At 42.5% G+C, this 20,244-nt stretch overlaps 1 protein-coding gene across 1 annotated transcript; it reads right to left on the reverse strand.

Moving 5' to 3' along the window:
• Nucleotides 1-1,212: 1,212 nt before the first annotated feature.
• coq5 (coenzyme Q5, methyltransferase) lies at nt 1,213-19,970 on the reverse strand. Its single transcript, XM_078226943.1, has 7 exons — nt 19,782-19,970; nt 12,064-12,213; nt 8,574-8,795; nt 6,531-6,637; nt 6,129-6,217; nt 3,892-4,003; nt 1,213-2,659 (listed from the first exon to the last, which is right to left on the reverse strand). Exons 1-7 carry the CDS (start codon nt 19,945-19,947, stop codon nt 2,558-2,560), a joined length of 948 nt encoding a protein of 315 aa, XP_078083069.1. The 5' UTR covers nt 19,948-19,970; the 3' UTR covers nt 1,213-2,557.
• Nucleotides 19,971-20,244: the final 274 nt, after the last annotated feature.

Here is a 20,244-nt window from a genome sequence, read left to right on the forward strand (position 1 = left end):
CATTTGTGCATGAAACATAATTTGAATGCCAGAACTAAAAGTGAAACAAGTGGTGGTTATTGCTTTCCAATTGCGCAAATCCTATACTGAAAGAAAATTACTTTATTGTAATGTGACGACGGCATCAGAATCCTGCATACCCACACTGGCCAATTCACTATTGAGGGACCCACCTCAGTTGTCCATAACACAACCCAGTAATATACACAGCTTTTGGAACGGTCATTGGTTTATCCAGCATTCTTCCTTCCTTTTAAGATGCAACCTCTAGCTGCAACTTCACAGGCACCCGTAGCCTCCTTAAACCCTGTGCAAGTTCACTCTTAAAGCAATTAGCATCGATCAATTAATTAAAACAGAATCCGCCCATAGGCATTGTCCCCACTCCCCCTCCAATGTTCAGCTCAGTGGAACTGCCCTTAGTTACTTACCTGATCATAACTGGGCCATCTTTAGTAACAGATTCTCCTCCCACTCCAAACATTCTGCTCAGGAGGATCCATCCTTGGCTCTTCCTCACTTAAATGCTTCCTCAAGGAGACATCATCTGCAGACAAGGGTCAGCTTCCACATGTACTCTGATGACATCAGTGTTACCGGTCCAACATTCCTTCCATTGCCTCTGTACCAAACTGCTAGACTGGGCCTCCACGAGGTGGAAAGGAAACCTAAACAGGGAAATAGGCTGCTCGACCTCATCCTACCCATCAAAAGAAATGTCCGTCTGCAAGAGAGCTGGCAGCGGTGAACACTGGATCGTCTGTGTGGAGACAGCATCCCAACTTTGTCGTGAGGACAATCTCCAACATAAATTGTGGTTCTATTCAGAACAGATCTCTCAGTCCAAAACAAAGCATCCATGAGGTACTAAGAGCATGAACAGCCTCCAAAATTGTACACCATCACAATACTAAACCACTGTTCGGTGTTTTTCAGTCTGTTACCAAATTTCCCCTGACATTTTAAATTGGGTTCATTCAAGTGTCTACACTCTTCTTCCAAATCATAAGGTGTCACTTTTGTTGAGCAGATCAACCCATTTCTATTTTTGTTACTGTCTCTGGTCTGTCTGTTTGAGATGTTTAGGACATTGCTCACTCAAACACAGGAAGATCAGATCTCACTGAGGATAGCAATAAGTCACTGATACAAAACCACTTGTCACTGCAAATACACCCCTAAATCGACTTTAAAAATAGATGTACAAAATCAAACCAGAAAAAAAATGTTTTATTTGGCATTAGGACATTTGAATATTTTCTATAAATTCCTGCACACACCAAAAATATCAAAAACAAATTCTAAACTGCAGCACTGCATGAAGTAAAAGTGCTCCGTGTTGACACCTGCAAAAACACCATAACATAACCTACTCACTGCATAGGGGTAGAATATGCCATTTTTTCAAGTCCAGAACTAACCTGCTGGTTTTTGCCATAATTGTATGCGTAAACATACTCCCCGCAAGGGGAGTTTGCTTTGAAGACTCCTCAAACGCGAAACCAGTCACCAAATTATCAGGCCAGTAACATGGGATAAATTCTGGTGAAAAGGGAACAGTGGCACATTTGTTCCGTCTCATTTAGATTCTGTAATCTTCTTCAGTTTGCAACAAGCATCATATTAAAGTTTAATTTATTAGTGTCACAAGGAGGCTTACATAAACACTGCAATTAAGTTACTGTGAAAATCCCCTAGTCGCCACACTCGTGCCTGTTCGGGTAAACTGAGGGGGAATTTAGTAAGGTCGATGAACCTGACCAGCACGTCTTTCGGACTGCAGGAGGAAACCCATGCAGACACAGGGAGAACGTGCAGACTCCGTACAGACAATGCCCAAATAGGGAATTGAACCCAGGTCCCTGGTCTTGAGGCAGCAGTGCTAACCACTGCGCCACCGTGCCGCCCCCATTACTCAGAGCGATCAGAATGTCAAATACAGATCCTGAAGTTTTTACTCTTAAGGCTTTTAAAATGTTTGTGTGTGCACGCACACATGAAGTATCTCTCTCTCATCATCTGACCAACATAAAACATAATTATTCATGCTGAGGGACAAGCGAGAAAGGAAATGCAAAGTTCCTATTCAGCACATTTCACAGAAAATATTAAATGGCCAAATCCTTGATTTCTTAAAACATGCAGAAATTTAGTAGTCTAGTTTAATAAATAATCAGTCTGCGGCTGCCAAAGCTTGGATATCAGTGGCAAATTTATTTCCTTCATGCCGAAGGGCTTTATGCACTGATTAGAACAAATTTGGAGATACTGAATCGACATCCTCACAGAGGAAAAGCCCAGAACAGCAGCAGACAGTGTGCACTTGCACTTTTACACTTCAAACTGAGGTGAATATAAACCAGGTGATGTTGCAGCACAGTCCCCTCAGATCGCACTGATAATTGTGAGGCTGTTGAGCGATTAACTAACTCGGACATAACTCAATATTCCAGCAGCTTGGTGCTGGTGTGTGATAACTCACAGATTGCGTATCTGAGTCAATGGAAACTATGTCTCACAGCAGGCAGCTGTTGATTTCTTTTCAGCCATTTCAAATTTAGAGTTTAAATCCAGAGTGAACGGCCACAATCCCCGACGTCCAGTTGTTATATTCCACCTTGTAAAACCCTGCATCCTCGATCATTCCTTTGAACTCGTCCTGGAAAGACACATATATAAATGAAAGGGACCCCAGGCAAACATTACTTGCGCTGCGTCAAAATGTGACATAACCTGAGAGTGGAGACTAGGCCCCTCCTCAAAGAGAGGAAGATAAATTACCTCTCCACTCCCCACTGAGAGAGAGAGAACCAAGTGATACTCTTGCACACCTCTCAGCTGACAGTTAATATACTGATAAAGGGGGAGGTCAGCTGTGACTCAGTGGCAGCACTCTCACCTCTGGAGTCAGAAGGTTGTGGCATCAAATCCCATTCCAAGGACTTGAGCACAAATTCCAGACTGAGACTACAGTGCAGTACAGAGGGAGTGCTGCACTGTCAGAGGTTTCAGATATTAGGAACAGGAGTCGGCCATTTAGCCTCCCAAAACTCCATATACTCACCGTTACCCTGCATACTCTGTTGCCCCATATCATTTAATAATTTTTGTTTAAAAAAATGTCAGATTTAAAACTATTGACTGAGCCAGTATCACAAGTTTGTGGAGGAGAGTTTCAAACTTCAACCATTGTGTGAGCAAAGGTGACTCCTAACTTCACTGTAATGTCTGATTCCTAACCTATAGACTTTGTCCTTGACACCCCAAGCAACAGAAATAGTTTCTATACCTGCCACGTCGATTCCCATTAACATCTTGACAACTTTAATCTGATCATCTCTGAACCTTCGAAATTCCAGGTAACATAACACTAGTTTGTGAAATTTCCTGCATTTATAAAGTACTTCATTGTCTGCAAATTTGCTTGGGGCCCTGAGGTTGTGAAATGAGGTTTATAATGCAAGTTCTTCATTATTAAAGAAAGCACTGATGCAGCTACTAAAGTTCAAACAGCAACAGTGTGTGGCTCAGGGAACCTAGGACAAAATAAGTAAATGTCACTACCACTGCCTCATTTTTCAAGTGTCGTTTGTCCTTCAGCTTAAGGAAGGAGTCAATAAGCTGGCCGAATGGAGACAAAAAAATAAGAACACAATCTTTGGAGCTTCAAAAATCTGAAGTCGAATGATGTTTTCTCAGGCCCATTCCGTTTATAGGGTCACATTTACAAACCCATCCTTGATTCAAACAAAGGCCAATTACAATGCAGAGAACTGTTGCAGAATGAAAAACAGTCTGATTAAAAAATGTAACGTGCAAATAGATCAAAGCATGATGGCGAATGCTTGAGCATGAACATTTTTAAAAATGACTACCCGACTTTAACATTACCTGATCTGGAAAACGTCGGATACTTTCCACCAGGTATTGGTAGGATTTCCAATCAGCAGCGATAACCTCACCCAGCACAGGTATCACTTGGAAACTGTACAAGTCGTAGAGCCTGGACAAAGAGAGCAGGTATTCTGTGCCATTGCAATAAATACAAAACACTTCTAAAAGCAAAAACAGTGCTAAGTACGGAAAATCCATTGTTATGAGAAAGAGGGCTGATTTGTCCAGTGAGTATCCAAAACTACCAATTAGACACAGGTTGCCAACTTGATCCAAGCTGAGTCAATCCAGCTCTCACGGATTCACAAAATCTTGGATTATAGAATACACAGTGGAGAAGGAAGCCATTCGGCCCATCAATTCTGTATCAACTCATTCCCAGGTTTACCCGTTACCCCATGTATTTAGCCCACTAATCCCCCTAAGGGACAATTTAGCACGGCCAGTCCACCTAACCTGCACATTTTTGGAGTGTGGAAACTGAAGCACCTGGAGGAAACCCATGCAGACATGGGGAGGACATGCAAATGCCATACAGTCACCCAAGGCTGAAATTGAACCCAGGTCCCTGGCACTGTGAGGCAGCAGTGCTACCCTCTGTGCCACCTATGATGGCAGGAAAAATGGTCAGAGTTCTCTGGTATGAACATCAGGCAAGAGCAGGGTCAAGCTCAAATGTGGCTGAACCATCAAATTCAGAGATGAAGAATGGCAAACCGATCAAAATATTGGGAGGGTGAAGATTTGCCTATTGAACCAGGTCCCAACAGGATGCCAGTCAATGTCTTCATCGGAGGAAAGGCTGAAGAAATAGCAGTGGAGACAATAAAAGTTGGGACAGGGAGGCACAGTTCATTGGTGTACCAACATACTGTACTTGAGAACCATCTGCGGAATCATAGGGCGTGGGTTTGCATCCGCTATTTCTCATGCATTGCACCAACTTGTGGGCATAACAGTGGAACAAATGGAAAAAGGGACAGATTTATTATAAGATTTTCACCAAACAGAAAATGCTGGAAAAACTCAGCAGGTCCAAAGAAGGGTCATTTAGACTTGAAACAGTAACTCAGTTTCTCCCTCTATAGATGCTGCCAGACCTGCTGAGTTCTTCCAGCATTTTCTGTTTTTATTTGATTTCCAGCATTTTACTTTTGTTTACAGCATCATGCAGTGTTAAATTACAGGTTAAGTGTCCAAGAGGTTCTCTTAAACAAGCTGGAGTTGAATGTTAATATGCCGACATAACAAGCAAGTTGTCCAAGCAATTTCCCAGTGGTCCCTCCTGCAAACTGCTGATTTACGTTGTCAGTTTAAAATAGACATCTCGGCTTGCAAGCGTAGAGTTATCTATGGAAATAGACTGACACAAGACCTACCCAAAGGTTATTGTTTAGGTGTATTGTTTTGCTGGTTTTGTTTACTGTTCCTTAGTTGGTCAGGAGCCTTTTTGAGCTACTATTTTGACAGAATTGTAACAGCAGTGGCACAATACGATTTCCCATTGAATTCTCCTATACTTGTACTGTTTGGAGGAAGTCATAGATAATTAACTGCAATTAGATCCCTTCAACTCTGGCTGATTTGCACTCCATTCTTAACGTTCTGGACCGAGGTTCACAAGTGCCAGAAGAGTTATCCTACTGAGTTCCCATAGCAACTACTTCATCTAAACCACAAGCAATCAGAAGTAAACCTCACCATCTCCCAGCAGAGGCAAACCCTAATCATTATCTAGTACTCCATGAGCGGCTGGCCCATGAGAAGTGCTGGCTCTCGCAGGCCGCTACTGAAAAGGGCCGAGTATGATACAGCTTAAACAGTTTGCTGGCACGAATGCAAGCAGGGTTACAGATGCAATGAAGGGCAGCACGGCGGCACAGTGGTTAGCATTGCTGCCTCAGTGCCAGGGACCCAGGCTCAATTCCAGCCTTGGGTCACTGTCTTTGTTGAGTCTGCACATTCTCCCTGTGCCTGCGTGGATTTCCTCTCGCAGTCCAAAGGTGTGGGGGTTAGGTTGATTGACACCTTAGTGTCAGCGGGATTGGCAGGGTAAATACATGGGGGTTACGGGAACAGGGCCTGGGTGGGATTGTCAGTGCAGGCTCGATAGGCTGACTGGTCTCCTTCTGTTCTCTATATTCTAGAAATCTATAATTAAATTACATTTGAGAAAAGACTGCAGCCAGCACCCACCCACCCCCCTCTTTGTAACCCTAGTTTACTATAGCCACCTGGAAATGATTGGATTCTGTACTTTGCTGAATTCCAAACACAGGAACCTTCCACCTGGCTTCAGAACGCGATAGGCCTCTTGCAACACCTGGTGAGGGGAAAACAGGCAGTGTCAGAGTTTCCTACATGGATACCGTCTTGCGCTGTCAGAAACTGAACAAAGGAAGTTTGATAGGAAATTTAACAGACAAGTTGCAGTAAAACTCACTTTTTAATCCAAGGGATATTTAAAAGATGGAAATAAACTTATTGGTTTTGTTTAAAAATATACTTTCATCCTCAGCCTCAAAACAAGTTGGTGGGCGGGGCGGGGAGAGAAAGAGAAGAAACATGGCAGGCAGCAGCTTCTCCATTAGAACGGATCACAAGTTAGCGACAGATGATGCACTGCATCTACTCACATGATCAATATGAGTAACATTTCTAATTCCAAAGGCAATTGTATAAACATCAAACTTGTCATCATCAAATGGCAGCTCTTCTGCATTTCCTACCACCCAGGCCAGGCCTACAGGGAATAACCAACCAGAGAACAAGCATGAGCACACAGACAATATCCTTAGAAACTTCTTAGAGTCAGAACATATTCCTTTGGATCAATTACCTCACAGTCGGTTCTGAGCAGAAAGGAGAAATAAACCATAATTTACATTGATTGTTAGTTTCTGCTTGAGAATGCACTTGTGGGTATTGAGTGAGAGCAGCATCAATGTTGAGGCACTCAATCTAGGCTCAGGTGAATAATAACAATTTAGCAGAGAGAACGACGTATAGTTACAAGTCCAACATGAATTAGAACCTTCAGGAACAAATGGAGGGCAGAATTGTTGGGGGCATGGGGAAAGTGAAGATTTAATGCTGAAATGAAAGATGCGGTTTTACTAAATCACATTGTATCAGTTGATTTTCTCTTTTCATTGCAACTCTGCAAAAGGAGTTTGCATAATGGAATGTGGATTCAATCCAATACAAAGCTACTCTTCATTTATATGGCACCTTTAATGGAGAAAATGATCCAAATATACTTCACACAGCCAGAAACAGATGGATGCTAAGCAAAGGGTGATGTTTAGGAGGGGGTGATCAAAAGCGTGGTCCACAAGGAAGATCTGGAAAAAAAAGACAAAGCTAGAGAGTGACAAACAGGAGATTTCAGAGCTGAAGGCATAGCTGAAGAGGTGCAGCCACCATTGCTCACTAAGTATCCCAAGATGTAGGTTAGGGGGGTGGGGGGGGGGGGGGGGGGATTAACAGGATAAGTGTGTGGGTTTATGGGGATAGAGACTGGTTAAAATAATCTGACATTGAGTTGGTGCTGATTCAATGAACCAAATGGCCTCTTTCTGCACTGTAGGAATTCTATGGTTGAAGAGCCAAAGGGAGGGAGGATGTACACAAGACAGAATTGGAAGAATGCAGGTGAATGGTGGAAGCTGGTACAGAGATAGGGAATGGTGAGGCTATGGAGAGAGAGATTTAAACAACAGGATGGGAACTTTAATTTGGAGGCACTAGTGAATGACACCCAGTGTAGGTCAGCAAGTGGCTCCTTGCTGCAGGAAAATTGGCTGCTGCGTTTCCTTCCAACAACTGCCTTTAGAGTTATGCTCAGTGTCGGCTGGGCTAAGCATGGGGAAAATGACTAATTAGCAAGTTGGTACACGAGATGGTCCAAATGGCCTCCTGTGCTGTACCATTCTATGAACTCTCAGAGAGAGAGAGAGAGAGTGGAGTGATGGTTTAACAATACTTCACCTGTACCTTTTGACACAGGAACCAAAACACAATCTGAAATGCAGCACAAATGCAGACAACACTCAGATAAACAGACCGTGGACAAATGGAGGTCAATTTTTATAGAGATTGGCACAGCAGCCATTTTACTGCCTTCATTTAGACAAATAATTGTGTGACTAGCTCTTTTGGATGCTATTTTAACTTCAAATATTTCATTTTCCATCAAGATGTGACAAAATTCTGCTAAAACCCCAAATTTGTCAAATCTCAGTATTGCTTCAAATTCGAAAGGCCACCCTTGAAGATATCTTGTACTCCAGGTCTGAATGCAAAGAAAATTCTCAGTTTCCCAACTCATTCTTTCCAAGGATTTCAATTGCAGAAGTACTTAACCTCAGTAGCCTTTTATTCTGGGTTATAACCACACTCAGCATCTCCTAATCATTAGTTCCAAATTTATCTGTTCAGTTTTATTTCTTCAGCCATGTCATGCACTACTACTTGGGCCTTCAGATTTAATAAGAAATATCTTGGGAGGTGTTAAAAACTGCCACTAGCTGAACAGACTGAAAAAGCAGAATCCTTCAATACAATTCAATCTCTTTTCAAATACACTGCCAACAGCAGAGCTGTTTGTAGAGGTCCCCATTAGCTTTTCACATCACATCCAGCAGTGGAAAATATCACATCTTTTAAGCACCACCTACCTTCAGTATAGTTCAGCTGTTCTGCCTTTTGCCTTCCAACTTTTAACATTTCTTTATTGATATCACAGATGACTGCCTTTGATCCCGAATCAGATTTATTCTGCTGTTCATAAAAGTCATTGATCTGTTGCCACGATGGGCTCTGAAAAGACTTCATCGCTTGTCGACTCTGCCTTTCATGTTGCAATCTTAAGTAATCCATAAACCTGAAGGCTATATCCCCTGCAGAAATACAGAACAATTTTACTTCTTTCACGTTACTTTAGCTGTAAAGAACACTCCCAACCATGGAACAGAGCCACACAGACTAGGAAAGTACTTGTTTCAATCACCAACCTGTGCAGATAGTGACACGGATATGACAATTGGCCCCATTGACCCTTTAATGGGAAGAGGAAAAAATAAACAACTAGCCCTAATAATATTTCTTGCTAAGTGCGTGTTTTGTCAGCAGGGTTTTGAACTTGGCTGTCATGTTCCCTTGGCAATTTGTTTCCTGACACATTACAAGTGCCCACATGAAACTGAGGTAACAGAAAGTTGCTGGTCTCCAGCAAGAAGGGAAACTTGTCACTCTATATAGCTGTTAAATGCACATGTTTTACTCAGATCAACGATGAGTCATCCTCATGCTAGAGGATTTAATGCCAATGTGACAGAATGTCACTTTTGTTTAATGTCCAGAATACACAAGGATCAAAAAAAATGAGAGTCTGATCATACTGCTTGTGGTACTTTTGGATCTCCCCTGCAGTGAATGTGCCACAATTATACCACATCATCTACTTCTCTGACCATACAGCTTCATGACTGACTATAAACCACAGGAGTGAAATGGGTCTAGTTCTAAAAAAAGTCAGTCAAGTTACCAATGAAAACTTAACATAAAAACACAAGTTTGGAGCGCTGCCTTGATGTTTCAGCTACAATCTCACTCCACAGCAGGAAAATAAAACTACATGGAGCAGCAAGGGACCTCCCCAAGTGTTCAAGCAGTAATAGCCCTCAGTTGACGCTGCAGTATCCATGGGCTGGAGGAGGAGCATTCTGGGCTCTTGCTGAGTGTTCCTTCTAAAAGATTTAATGAAGAGGGTTCCATGCTTCTGAAATCATCAGGAGAGAAAGGAAGAAAGCCGAGGGAGAGGTAGAAGATGAGACGCCTGGGGGATGCATTTTTCTAGCTCGCTTACAATTAAATTAACAGACATGTCAACTGGGAATACACAATAGAAGGTTTCATAACTCGGGTGAAAGTAAAAAGCTGACAACAGTACAAGACCTGTGGGTACACTCCATTAGACACTAATGCATTTCCTAAACAGATTATCTGTGAATAAACTATGACTCACCTCCACACAGTACTTGACAGTTAATTGCCAAGAACAATTATGGAGAACTAGGTGATGTGGTATAGCTTTGGCACGTTCAGTGTAGGGTAGATCCAAAGGTTGAGCAATTATAATGTTTGCTGCTTGATTTAAATATCAGAGGAATAAGATTCAAATAGTACATAATATCCATCACATTACACCAGAAACACTGCAGTCAAACTAACTGCCAACTTAATAAAAATTAAAAAGGAACAATTTTTAGTCAAATCAACACAAGGTAAATTTGCATTTTATTTACAAATATTTGCCAATGTAATGGTTTTGGGGCTGAGGTGAAAAAAAGAACATGGAAGGCCAATTGACTGCTCTCTATTATCTATCCAAAATGGATATCCTAATGCCACTCCAACAACAACCACAAAGCTGTGTCCCAAGGTGCTTTACAGGAGAGTTGGGAAACAAAATTTGACATCGAGATGCATAAGGAGTTATTTGGAGCTATGACCAAAAACCTGCTCAAAGTTGTAGATTTTAAGAAGCACTTTAAACAGAGTATTGAGGAGAGATATATAGAGGGGTTTAAAGAGGGAACTGCAGAATCTGGGGCCTACATAGTTAAAGACACAGCAGTTAATGGTGGAAAAGTTAAAATCTGGGATGTTCAAGAGGTCGGAATTGGAGGAGCAAAGACGTCTGAGGGTTGTGGGACTGAAAGAGATTACAGAGGTAAGGATGTGCAAGGCCAAGGAGGGATTTGAAAACAAGGACAAGAGCTTTAAAATTGAGGCAATGCTCAATCAGGCCCACTGGAAATCAGCAAATTCAGGGAATATGGGCAAGTGGGATTTGGTGTGAATAACAACTCAAGCAGCAGAGTTTTGGACGAGTTTAGGTTTGTGGGTGATGGGAGGCTGGCAAGGAATGCACTTAAATAGCCAAGTCTGGAGGCAACAATGGCGTGGATGAAGGTTTTAGCAGCAGAAGAACAAAGACAGGCATGGAGTGGGGTGACATTATGGAAGTGGAAGTACTGGCATTAGTGATGGCATGCTATGTGATCAAAGACACAGCTCTGGGTTAAATACAACAAGGTTGTAAACAGTCTGGTTCAGCCTCAGACTGTTGCCAGGAAAAGAATGCAGTCAATGACTAGGAAACTGAGTTAGTAGCAGAAAGATTGAAGACAATAGCTTTGGCCTTCCCAATATTTAGTTGGAGGAAATATTTGCTCCTCCAAGGTTAGATCTCAGACAATCAGAGACAATTTAGAAGCAGCAGGAATCAGAGAGATGGTAGTCAGGTCGAAAAGAGTGTTGTCAGCATACACAAGGAGTCCCTGCCGCATGCGTGCGTGCAATATCGAAGTAGGGAAACCTTGCTACAACTGTGCAAGCCATTAGTAAGACTGCACCAAAAGTGGAGTGTATAATTTTAGTCAGTTTGCATTAGAGGGATTTACTTGCATTGGAAGGAGTTCAGAAGAAGGATTGTCTCAAGAGGAAAGGTTGAGCATGTTGGGCCTATATTCATTCAAGATTATAAGAACGAGAGGTGATTGTATTGAAACACAAGATTCTAAGGGGGCTTGACGGAGTAGACAAAGAGGATGTTTCCTCTTGTGGGGAAATCTCGAACGAGGAGACATTGTTTCAAAATAAAGGGTCTCTCATTTAAGAAAGATGAGGAGGAATTTCTTATCTCTAAGAGTTGTTAGTCTTAGGAATTGTCTACACCAGAGAGCAGTGGAGGATGGGTCATTCAACATATTCAAAGCTGAGTTAGACATGTTATTAATGTACAAGGAAGTCAAGGGTTATGGGGGCAGGCAGCAAAACAGAGTTAAATCCACAATCAGGTCAGCCATGATCTAACTGATGGTGAAGACTCAAATACCCTATCCCTGCTCTAATGTTCTTTTGTATACAATTTCAACTTTCTCTTACTGTTTAGGCCCTTCAATGCCAAGGCAAAATCACTCCTGGGGACAGAGATTATCTCAACCTGGTCACTACTGCAGAAAACATGACCCTTTCTACCTTGTAGTATTTGGAGTCAGGCAAAGCAAAGGGGAGGAGTGACCAGCAACACAAGATTCACAAAATCTTCTCAAACCCGGAACGATCTGTAGAGCATAGAATAGATCTGAGTAATTATCATACCTGTCCCTCCAGCCACATCAAGCAGTTTTGTTCCTGGCAGTGGGTTCATCATACGAATAAGTGCATCTTTCCATAATCTGTGGATGCCAAGGCTCATGGCATCGTTCATTATGTCATAGTTTTTGGCAACATTTTCAAATACTCTGTAAACTATTAAAGTCATAAATTATTCTACAATAAACATCATATGCCCAAGTTCAACTAGGTTGTCTTTGAGTCCCTACATTCATAACAGCGAACATTACAAACTGCTTCAAGCCCAAAGATAATCGCACACTATTATTCTGTTTTCCGACCTGTGGCCAATTTTACATCCTCATGGCCAATATCCCTTTGAATCCCATGGGTTTTAATTTTGCCAATAAGTTTATTGTATGGTACTGTGTCAAACTCCTGTTGAAAGTCCACATTCACACCAACCTCACTGCCCTCGTCAACCTTTTCCATTATTTCAGCAAAGAACTCAATCAAGTTGGTCAGACATGATCTGCCTTCAACCACACCATGTTGGCTGCTGTTTATTTAACAATGTTTGTTCAAGTGACAATTATGTCTAACGTTATCTCCGGAAGTTCCCTGCCATTAATATTAAGCTAACTGGCCTTTCATTATCTTGTTTAAGTGTCGCCCAGTTTTAGAACAGGAGCATAAAATTTGCAATCATTCAGTCTTCTGGCACCCGTATCCAAGGAGAACTGAAAGATTGTGGACAGAACCTCCACTATTCCCACCCTCAGTATCCAAGCGTGTCTCCCATCGAGACTGGGTGACTTTTCCACTGGTTTTGTAGCTGGCCTTCATCTATCATCTTATCCAATTCCACTACCACCACCTCCTTTGCTGTAACAGTGGCAGCATCCTCTTTAGTGAAGACAGATACAAAGTACTCATATCATATGTCAGACATACTCTCTGGCTCCGCAAGATTTCCTTTTTGGTGCATAATCTTCCCTGCCGTTTGACTATTCTTTTACTCATGTTTATTAAATGACGTAATATTTGCAAAATCTTTTCTCATGCATTTGCTTTGTCATTAATGTCTTTTCAGTTTCCCTCTGTATTCAACTCTACAATAAATAATAAAGAGTAGCGAGATGCAGATTGGGGCCAATTAGGGACCAAAATGACGTATTACGCATGGAAACGGACAATATGGCTGAGGTATTAAAGGAGCACTTTGCATCTGCCTTTAACAAGGAAGGCACTGCTGAAATCACAGAGGCGGGAGCGGAGACCTGCAAATGAAAAAGATGGTGGTATAAGAAAGGCTATCTGTGGTTAAGTCAAGTCACCAGGACTCGACTTAACCACAGATTAGTTTGCTTCTGCAGACAAGGTGAAGGATAATCCTACACCTTGTACAGGTATATTAGGAGCAAAAGGATAGTAAGGGATAAAATTGGTCCTCTTGAAGATCAGTGATCGGCTATGTATGGAACCAAAAGAAATGGGAGAGATATTAAATGGGTTTTTTGCATCCGTATTTACTAAGAAAACTGGCATGGAGTCTATGGAAATAAGGCAAACTAGTAGGTAGGTCATGGAACCTATACAGATTAAAGGGGGAGGTGGTGCTTGCTGTCTTGAGGCAAATCAGAGTAGATAAATACCCAGGACCGGACAGGGTATTCCCTCGGACCTTGAAGGAGACTAGTATTGAAATTGCAGGGGCCCTGGCAGATATATTTAAAATGTCGGTATCCATGGGTGAGTTGCCGGATGATTGGAGGATAGCTCATGTTGTTCCGTTGTTTAAAAAAGGCTCAAAACGTAATGCAGGAAATTATAGGCCGGTAAGTTTGATGTCAGTAGTAGGTAAATTATTGGAAGGAGTACTAAGAGATAGAATCTACAAATATTTGGATAGACAGGGACTTATTAGGGAGAGTCAACATGGCTTTGTGTGTGGTAGGTCATGTTTAACCAATCTATTAGAGTTTTTTGAGGAGGTTACCAGGAAAGTGGACGAAGGGAAGGCGGTGGATGTTATCTACATGGACTTCAGTAAGGCCTTTGACAAGGTCCCTCATGGGAGGTTAGTTAGGAAGGTTCAGTCGCTAGGTATACATGGAGAGGTAGTAAATTGGATTAGACATTGGCTCAATGGAAGAAGCCAGAGAGTGGTTGTGGAGGATTGCTTCTCTGAGTGGAGGCCTGTGACTAGTGGTGTGCCACTAGGATCAGTGCTGGGTCCATTGTTGTTTGTCATCTATATCAATGATCTGGATGATAATGTGGTAAATTGAATCAGCAAATTTTATGATACAAAGATTGGAGGTGTAGTGGACAGTGAGGAAGGTTTTCAAAGCTTGCAGAGGGATTTGGACCAGCTAGAAAAATGGCAGATGGAGTTTAATGCAGACAAGTGTGAGGTATTGCACTTTGGAAGGACAAACCAAGGTAGAACATACAAGGTAAATGGTAGGACACTGAAGAGTGCAGTAGAACAGAGGGATCTGGGAATACAGATACATAATTCCCTAAAAGTGGCGTCACAGGTAGATAGGGTCGTAAAGAGTGCTTTTGGTATATTGGCCTTTATAAATCAAAGTATTGAGTATAGGAGTTGGAATGTTATGGTGAGGTTGTATAAGACATTGGTGAGGCTGAATTTAGAGTATTGTGTGCAGTTTTGGTCACCTAATTACAGGAAGGATATTAAGAAGGTTGAAAGAATGCAGAGAAGGTTTACAAGGATGTTGCCGGGACTTGAGAAACTGAGTTACAGAGAAAGGTTGAATAGGTTAGGACTTTATTCCCTGGAGCATAGAAGAATGAGGGGAGATTTGATAGAGGTGTATAAAATTATGATGGGTATAGATAGAGTGAATGCAAGCAGACTTTTTCCACTGAGACTAGGGGAAAAACAAACTAGAGGACATGGGTTAAGGGTGAAGGGTGAAAAGTTTAAAGGGAATATTAGGGGGGGGGGGGTTCTTCACGCAGAGAGTGGTGGGAGTGTGGAATGAGCTGCCAGAGGAAGTGGTGAACGCAGGCTCACTTTTAACATTTAAGAAAAACTTGGACAGGTACATGGATGAGAGGGGTGTGGAGGGATATGGTCCAGGTGCAGGTCAGTGGGACTAGGCAGAAAAATGGTTCGGCACAGACAAGAAGGGCCAAAAGGCCTGTTTCTGTGCTGTAATGTTCTATGGTTCTATGGACTAGGTCAGATGCTCCCGAGGATGCAGAGAGAAGCAAGGCTGGAAGTACTGGAGGCAGTGCCATAATCTTCCAATCCTCTTCAAAACAGGGGTTTTCCACAGGACTGGAGAATTGTAATATGATTTCCTTGTTCAAAAAAAGGTTGCAAGAATAAGCCCAGCACTTACAAGGCAGTCAGGTTTAACCTTAGTGGTGGGGAAGCTTTTAGAGGGATAATTGGGGGGCAGCATGGTGGCACAGTGATTAGCACTGCTGCCTCGCAGCGCCAGGGACCTAGGTTCGATTCCTGGCCACAGAGAGACAGGCTGATGGAATGGGAAGACATAACAGATGAAACTTAATGTAGAGAAGTGCAAAATGAGATATTTTGGTAGCAAAAACAATAGAATTGTACCATTTATTTTATAAAGAGAATGCAAAAACCGAGGGACTTCAGAGTTTATCCACACAAATTGAAGTTGGCAGAGCAAGTTTGAGAAGCATCCTTCCTAGACTTAATAAATAGAGGCAGAGTATAAAAACAAGGAAGCTACGGTGAATCTTTATAAAACATTGGTTTGGTCTCAAATGGAGTAGTGCCCAATTCTGGGCACCACACTTTGTGAAGTATGTGAAGGCGTTAGAGAGGTTGCAGAAAATATTTATGAGAATGGTTCCAGAGATGAGGGCTTCAGTTACATGGATAGATGAGGGGGGCTGGGATTGTTCTCACAGAAGGTGATAAAGGCTTTCAAAATCATGAGGGGTTTGGACAGAGTGGATAGGGAGAAACTGCTTTCAGTGGCAGAAGAGTCAAGAACCAGATGAAACCGATGCAAGCGCAGTGGCAAGAAAACAACAACAAAAGCTGACAGGAGAAATAATTTCTTCCCCCACAGCAATTGGAAAGTACTGAGAGTGTGCGGTGGAAATGATACAATCATGGTGTTCAAAAAAGGATTGGACAATTGGCAGAATAGAAAAATATTGAAGGGCAAAAGGTGGAGAGTTGGCCTAGCCGAGTTGCTCTTCCAGACACATGGCACATGATAGACCATATAGCTTCCCCATGTGCTATAACCATTGATTTTATGATCTTACTCTCCATTTTTATGACTGGCTTTATTTTATTTCTATAATTAGTCATAGTTTGGATGATCTTCCTGACTCTTCTCCTGAGGGGCTCATTTCCTGTTTTACCTTCCAACGTATTTCCAATTCACCTGGACCTTCCCAACTCACTGAATCAAGCCTTCTTTCAGTGCAGTATTTTCATTTGAGATTGTTCGTTGTTCCTTTGCATAACTACTCTAAACATTTTGATATCTCCATACTCTTCTCTTTGAGAACTATGAAGTAGCTGCAGGACCCACAGGCTGATTAACTACAGCTCCTTGTAATTATCCACTTTGATGGACAAAAACAAAAGGCAAATTATCTAAATGGAGAGAAACTTCAGAGTGCTTCGGTGCAGAGGGATCTGGGTGCCCTCATGCATGAATTGTAGAAAACTAGTATGCAGGTAATAAGGAAGGCAAATGGAATTTTGGCATTTATTTGCTAAAGGAATAGAATATAAAAGTAGTGAAGTGCTGCTGCTATTGTACAAAGCAATTGTGAAACCACATTTAGATTGTGTAAAGTTACAGTTGTATTGGAGGGATGTAGTTGCATTGGAGGCAGTTCAGAGGAGGTTCACTAGATTGATTCCAGAAATGAGGGGTCTTATGAAGGAAGACTGGGCAGTTTAGACCTATACTCCCTGGCACTTAGAAGAGTGAGAGGAGATCTAATTGAGGGATACAAGATTAGAGGGATTGACAAAGTAGACGCGGAGAGGATGTTTCCTCTTGTAAGGCGATCTAAAACAAGAGTTCATAGTTTTAGGATAAGGGATGGCAGATTTAAAACAGGGATCAAGAGAAATTATTTCTCTCAAAGGGTCATGAGTCTGTGGAATTCATTATCCCAGAGTGTCGTGGATGCCAAGTACATTTAAAGAAGAGGCAGACTGATTTTTAATTTGTAAGGGTTTAAAGGGCTATGGTGAACAGGCAGGAAAGCGGAATGGAGGTCGAGATGCGATCACCCATGATTGGCTCGGGGGGCTAAATTGTCTACTCCTGCTCCGAGTTCTTATGATTCTTAAGCTCATACCAGCCAATAAGCTGGTTTGTCCTTTGCAAGGTCAGGGCTCTTATAAACTCAGACCTTTGTTGGATAGGAGGTCTGGGTGGCAGCTGATGAACCTGTAATACGTCTTAGAGTTTTGTGATGTTGCCTGGTATCAGTATCTGACAGGTCTAGTGGCACTGAGTAGGCAAACCATATTATTCGAGAAGTTCCCAAGTACCAGCTGACACGTGGCAAGCTCGCTGATCCACAGTGGTGTCAACCACATACGAACACTGTTATAGTGAGCACCATCGTATTGGACAATGTGGAAGGGAACAGTAATCCACACCCACAGAACAGGAGCATTGAGGGAGTGCCTCCTTGCATCAAATGGACTGCAGTTCGAAAAGGCAGCCTGCCATCACCTTCTTAAATGACAATTAGAAATGGTCAGTCAACAGCAGGAAAAGCTGTGTTTAAAATTGCCCAAAAACCAATGTAGCTGAGAGACACCTAGCATGATTTAATTCTAATACAGCGATTTAATTCTAATACAGCAGGTCACACAATGCACTCTTCCTACCCTCCAAACATCTGTTTACACACAGGACGCCATCTAGCAGTCTGATCCGGAATAACCAAAGTCACCCAACACAACCAGATTTAAAGTACAAACCAAAAATAAAAGCAATTTCTCTATTTCCCCACCACCTCTCCTCTGAATGCTTTTGCTTATGTTGGGATACAGTAGCTGACTGGTACCTCAATTCATTATACTGGAGCCACATGAAACCAGTAGATGACAATGGGGCCTTAGACTATAAATCATATTTATATGGTGTCTTAAATATAATAAAATCATAGGATAGAATCATAGAACCCCCAATGTGGAAGAAAGCCATTTGGCTCATCAAACCTGCACCGACAACAATCCCACCCAGGCCCCATCCTTGCAACCCACTTTTTTTATTCCACTAATCCCCCTGACACAAAGGGGCAATTTAGCACGGCCAATCAACCTAACCCACACGTCTTTGGAGTGTGGGAGCAAACCAGAGCACCCGGAGGAAACCCACACAGACACAGGGATAATGTGCAAATTCCATATAGACAGACAACCCAAGGCTGGAATTGAACCTGGGTCCCTCGGGTTGTGAGGCAGCAGTGCTAACCACTGTCACCATGCTACCCAAATATATCCCTAGGCATTTCACAACAATGTTATGAAGCTAAATTAGGCACTGAGCCACATAATGCAATATTAGGCTAGGTGGACAAACATTTGGTCAAACAGGTAGGTTTTAAGGAGCATCTGAAAGAAAGAAATACAGTCAGATTTTGAGCAAATTGAAGGAGGACTGGAAAATAAGGACAAGAATTTTAGAGCCAAGGAGTTACTTGATCTGGAGCTAATGTAAGCTCATGAGCACAAGGTTGATAGGTGAACACAGCTTGGCACAAATTAAAACATGGATAGCAGTGTTTTGGAACACCTCAAGCTGATGGAGGATAGAATATAAAAGAACACCCAAGGGTGCATTGGGATAGTGATGCTCAGAGGTAACAAGGGCATAGATGAAGGTTTCAGCAGATGAGCTGAGGCATGGGCAAAGTCAGGTGATAGTATCATAGTGGAAATAGACAGTCTTAGTGATGGAGCAGAGAGTGGTCAGAAACTCATCTCAAATATGACACCAAGGGTTGTTTTGCCCTCAGATAGTTGCCAGCGAGGGGGAAGAAGCCAGTAATTAAGGACAGGAATTTAGAGCAGGGACCTAGGACAATGGCTTCAGTCTTCCCACTATTTAAACAAAAGAAACTTCTGCTAATCCAGTACAGGATGTCAAATAAGCAGTCCTGACAATTTAGCAATAATGGTGTCATAGAGCAGCCTGGTGGTGAGGTGGAGCTGAATGCTGCCAGCATTCATGTGAAAACTAACAGTGCTTTCAGATGCGAAGTTAAAATCCACCACAAGAGATCATAAAGTACAAGTCTGAATAGGAAAAGCAGACCACAGGGCAGCAATCAAGCAGGGACTCCTACTTAATGTACTCCTACTTCTAGTTTCTATAGCTCTTGGGGCTAAAGGGAAGGGGGGTGGGGGGGCAGGGGAGAAGTGGGAGAATCAGGATATTGAATATGATCAGCCATGATCATGAGTGGCAGAGCAGGCTCAAAGGGCTGAACGGCCTACTCCTGCTTCTAGTTTCTAATGTGCTCTTCGCCAACTTAAGGCACTGAGATCAACCACACGAATCTGGCTGTCACCAGTATTTAGTACAAAAGTATCAGATATCAGATCATTGGAACCGTCCGGTTTCTATGATTCAGCTACTCACAGTTTATTAAAGCAGCCAGGTAGCTGACAAGTATCAGGGGGCCGCTCAGCAAGCTGTCTCCCCCCCCACCCAAACCTCCCAGTCCCCAGCACCATCCCTGAGCCCTCACACCCGCACCTTTCTCCGCCTTCTCCGACTCAGACACGCTCTCGAAGCCAAAATGAGTTTGCTTTTCCTCGGCCCTGCCGGAATGAAGTCGAACTGAAATGCAAGCCACAAGTTTACGGCCGCTCCCAGTCCAAGGAGCAGCTCCGAATGACCCCAGTAACCGACAGGCAGCCATCTTTCTACTGACCCGCCAAGCTCCTGGCTTCCGCTTCCGGGGCAAGCTACCTGGGGTCACATGATGAGCTAGCTGGCGCTGCTCCCAGTTATTGTACTGTAGCATTGCTCACATATACCAACAGACTCCAATATCAAGTCAATTTAGGATTCAGGTCTCAAAGCACAGGCCAGATTGTAAACCCATTTACTCATCTGTGGACCTGTGTTTACCTTTTTTGATTTTGATTTAATATTGCCACATGTATTAGTATACAGTATTGTTTCTTGCGTGCTATACAGACAAAGCATAGCTTTC

This window comes from Mustelus asterias, chromosome 13 (assembly GCF_964213995.1).
Source record: "Mustelus asterias chromosome 13, sMusAst1.hap1.1, whole genome shotgun sequence".
Taxonomy (NCBI): Eukaryota; Metazoa; Chordata; class Chondrichthyes; order Carcharhiniformes; family Triakidae; genus Mustelus; species Mustelus asterias.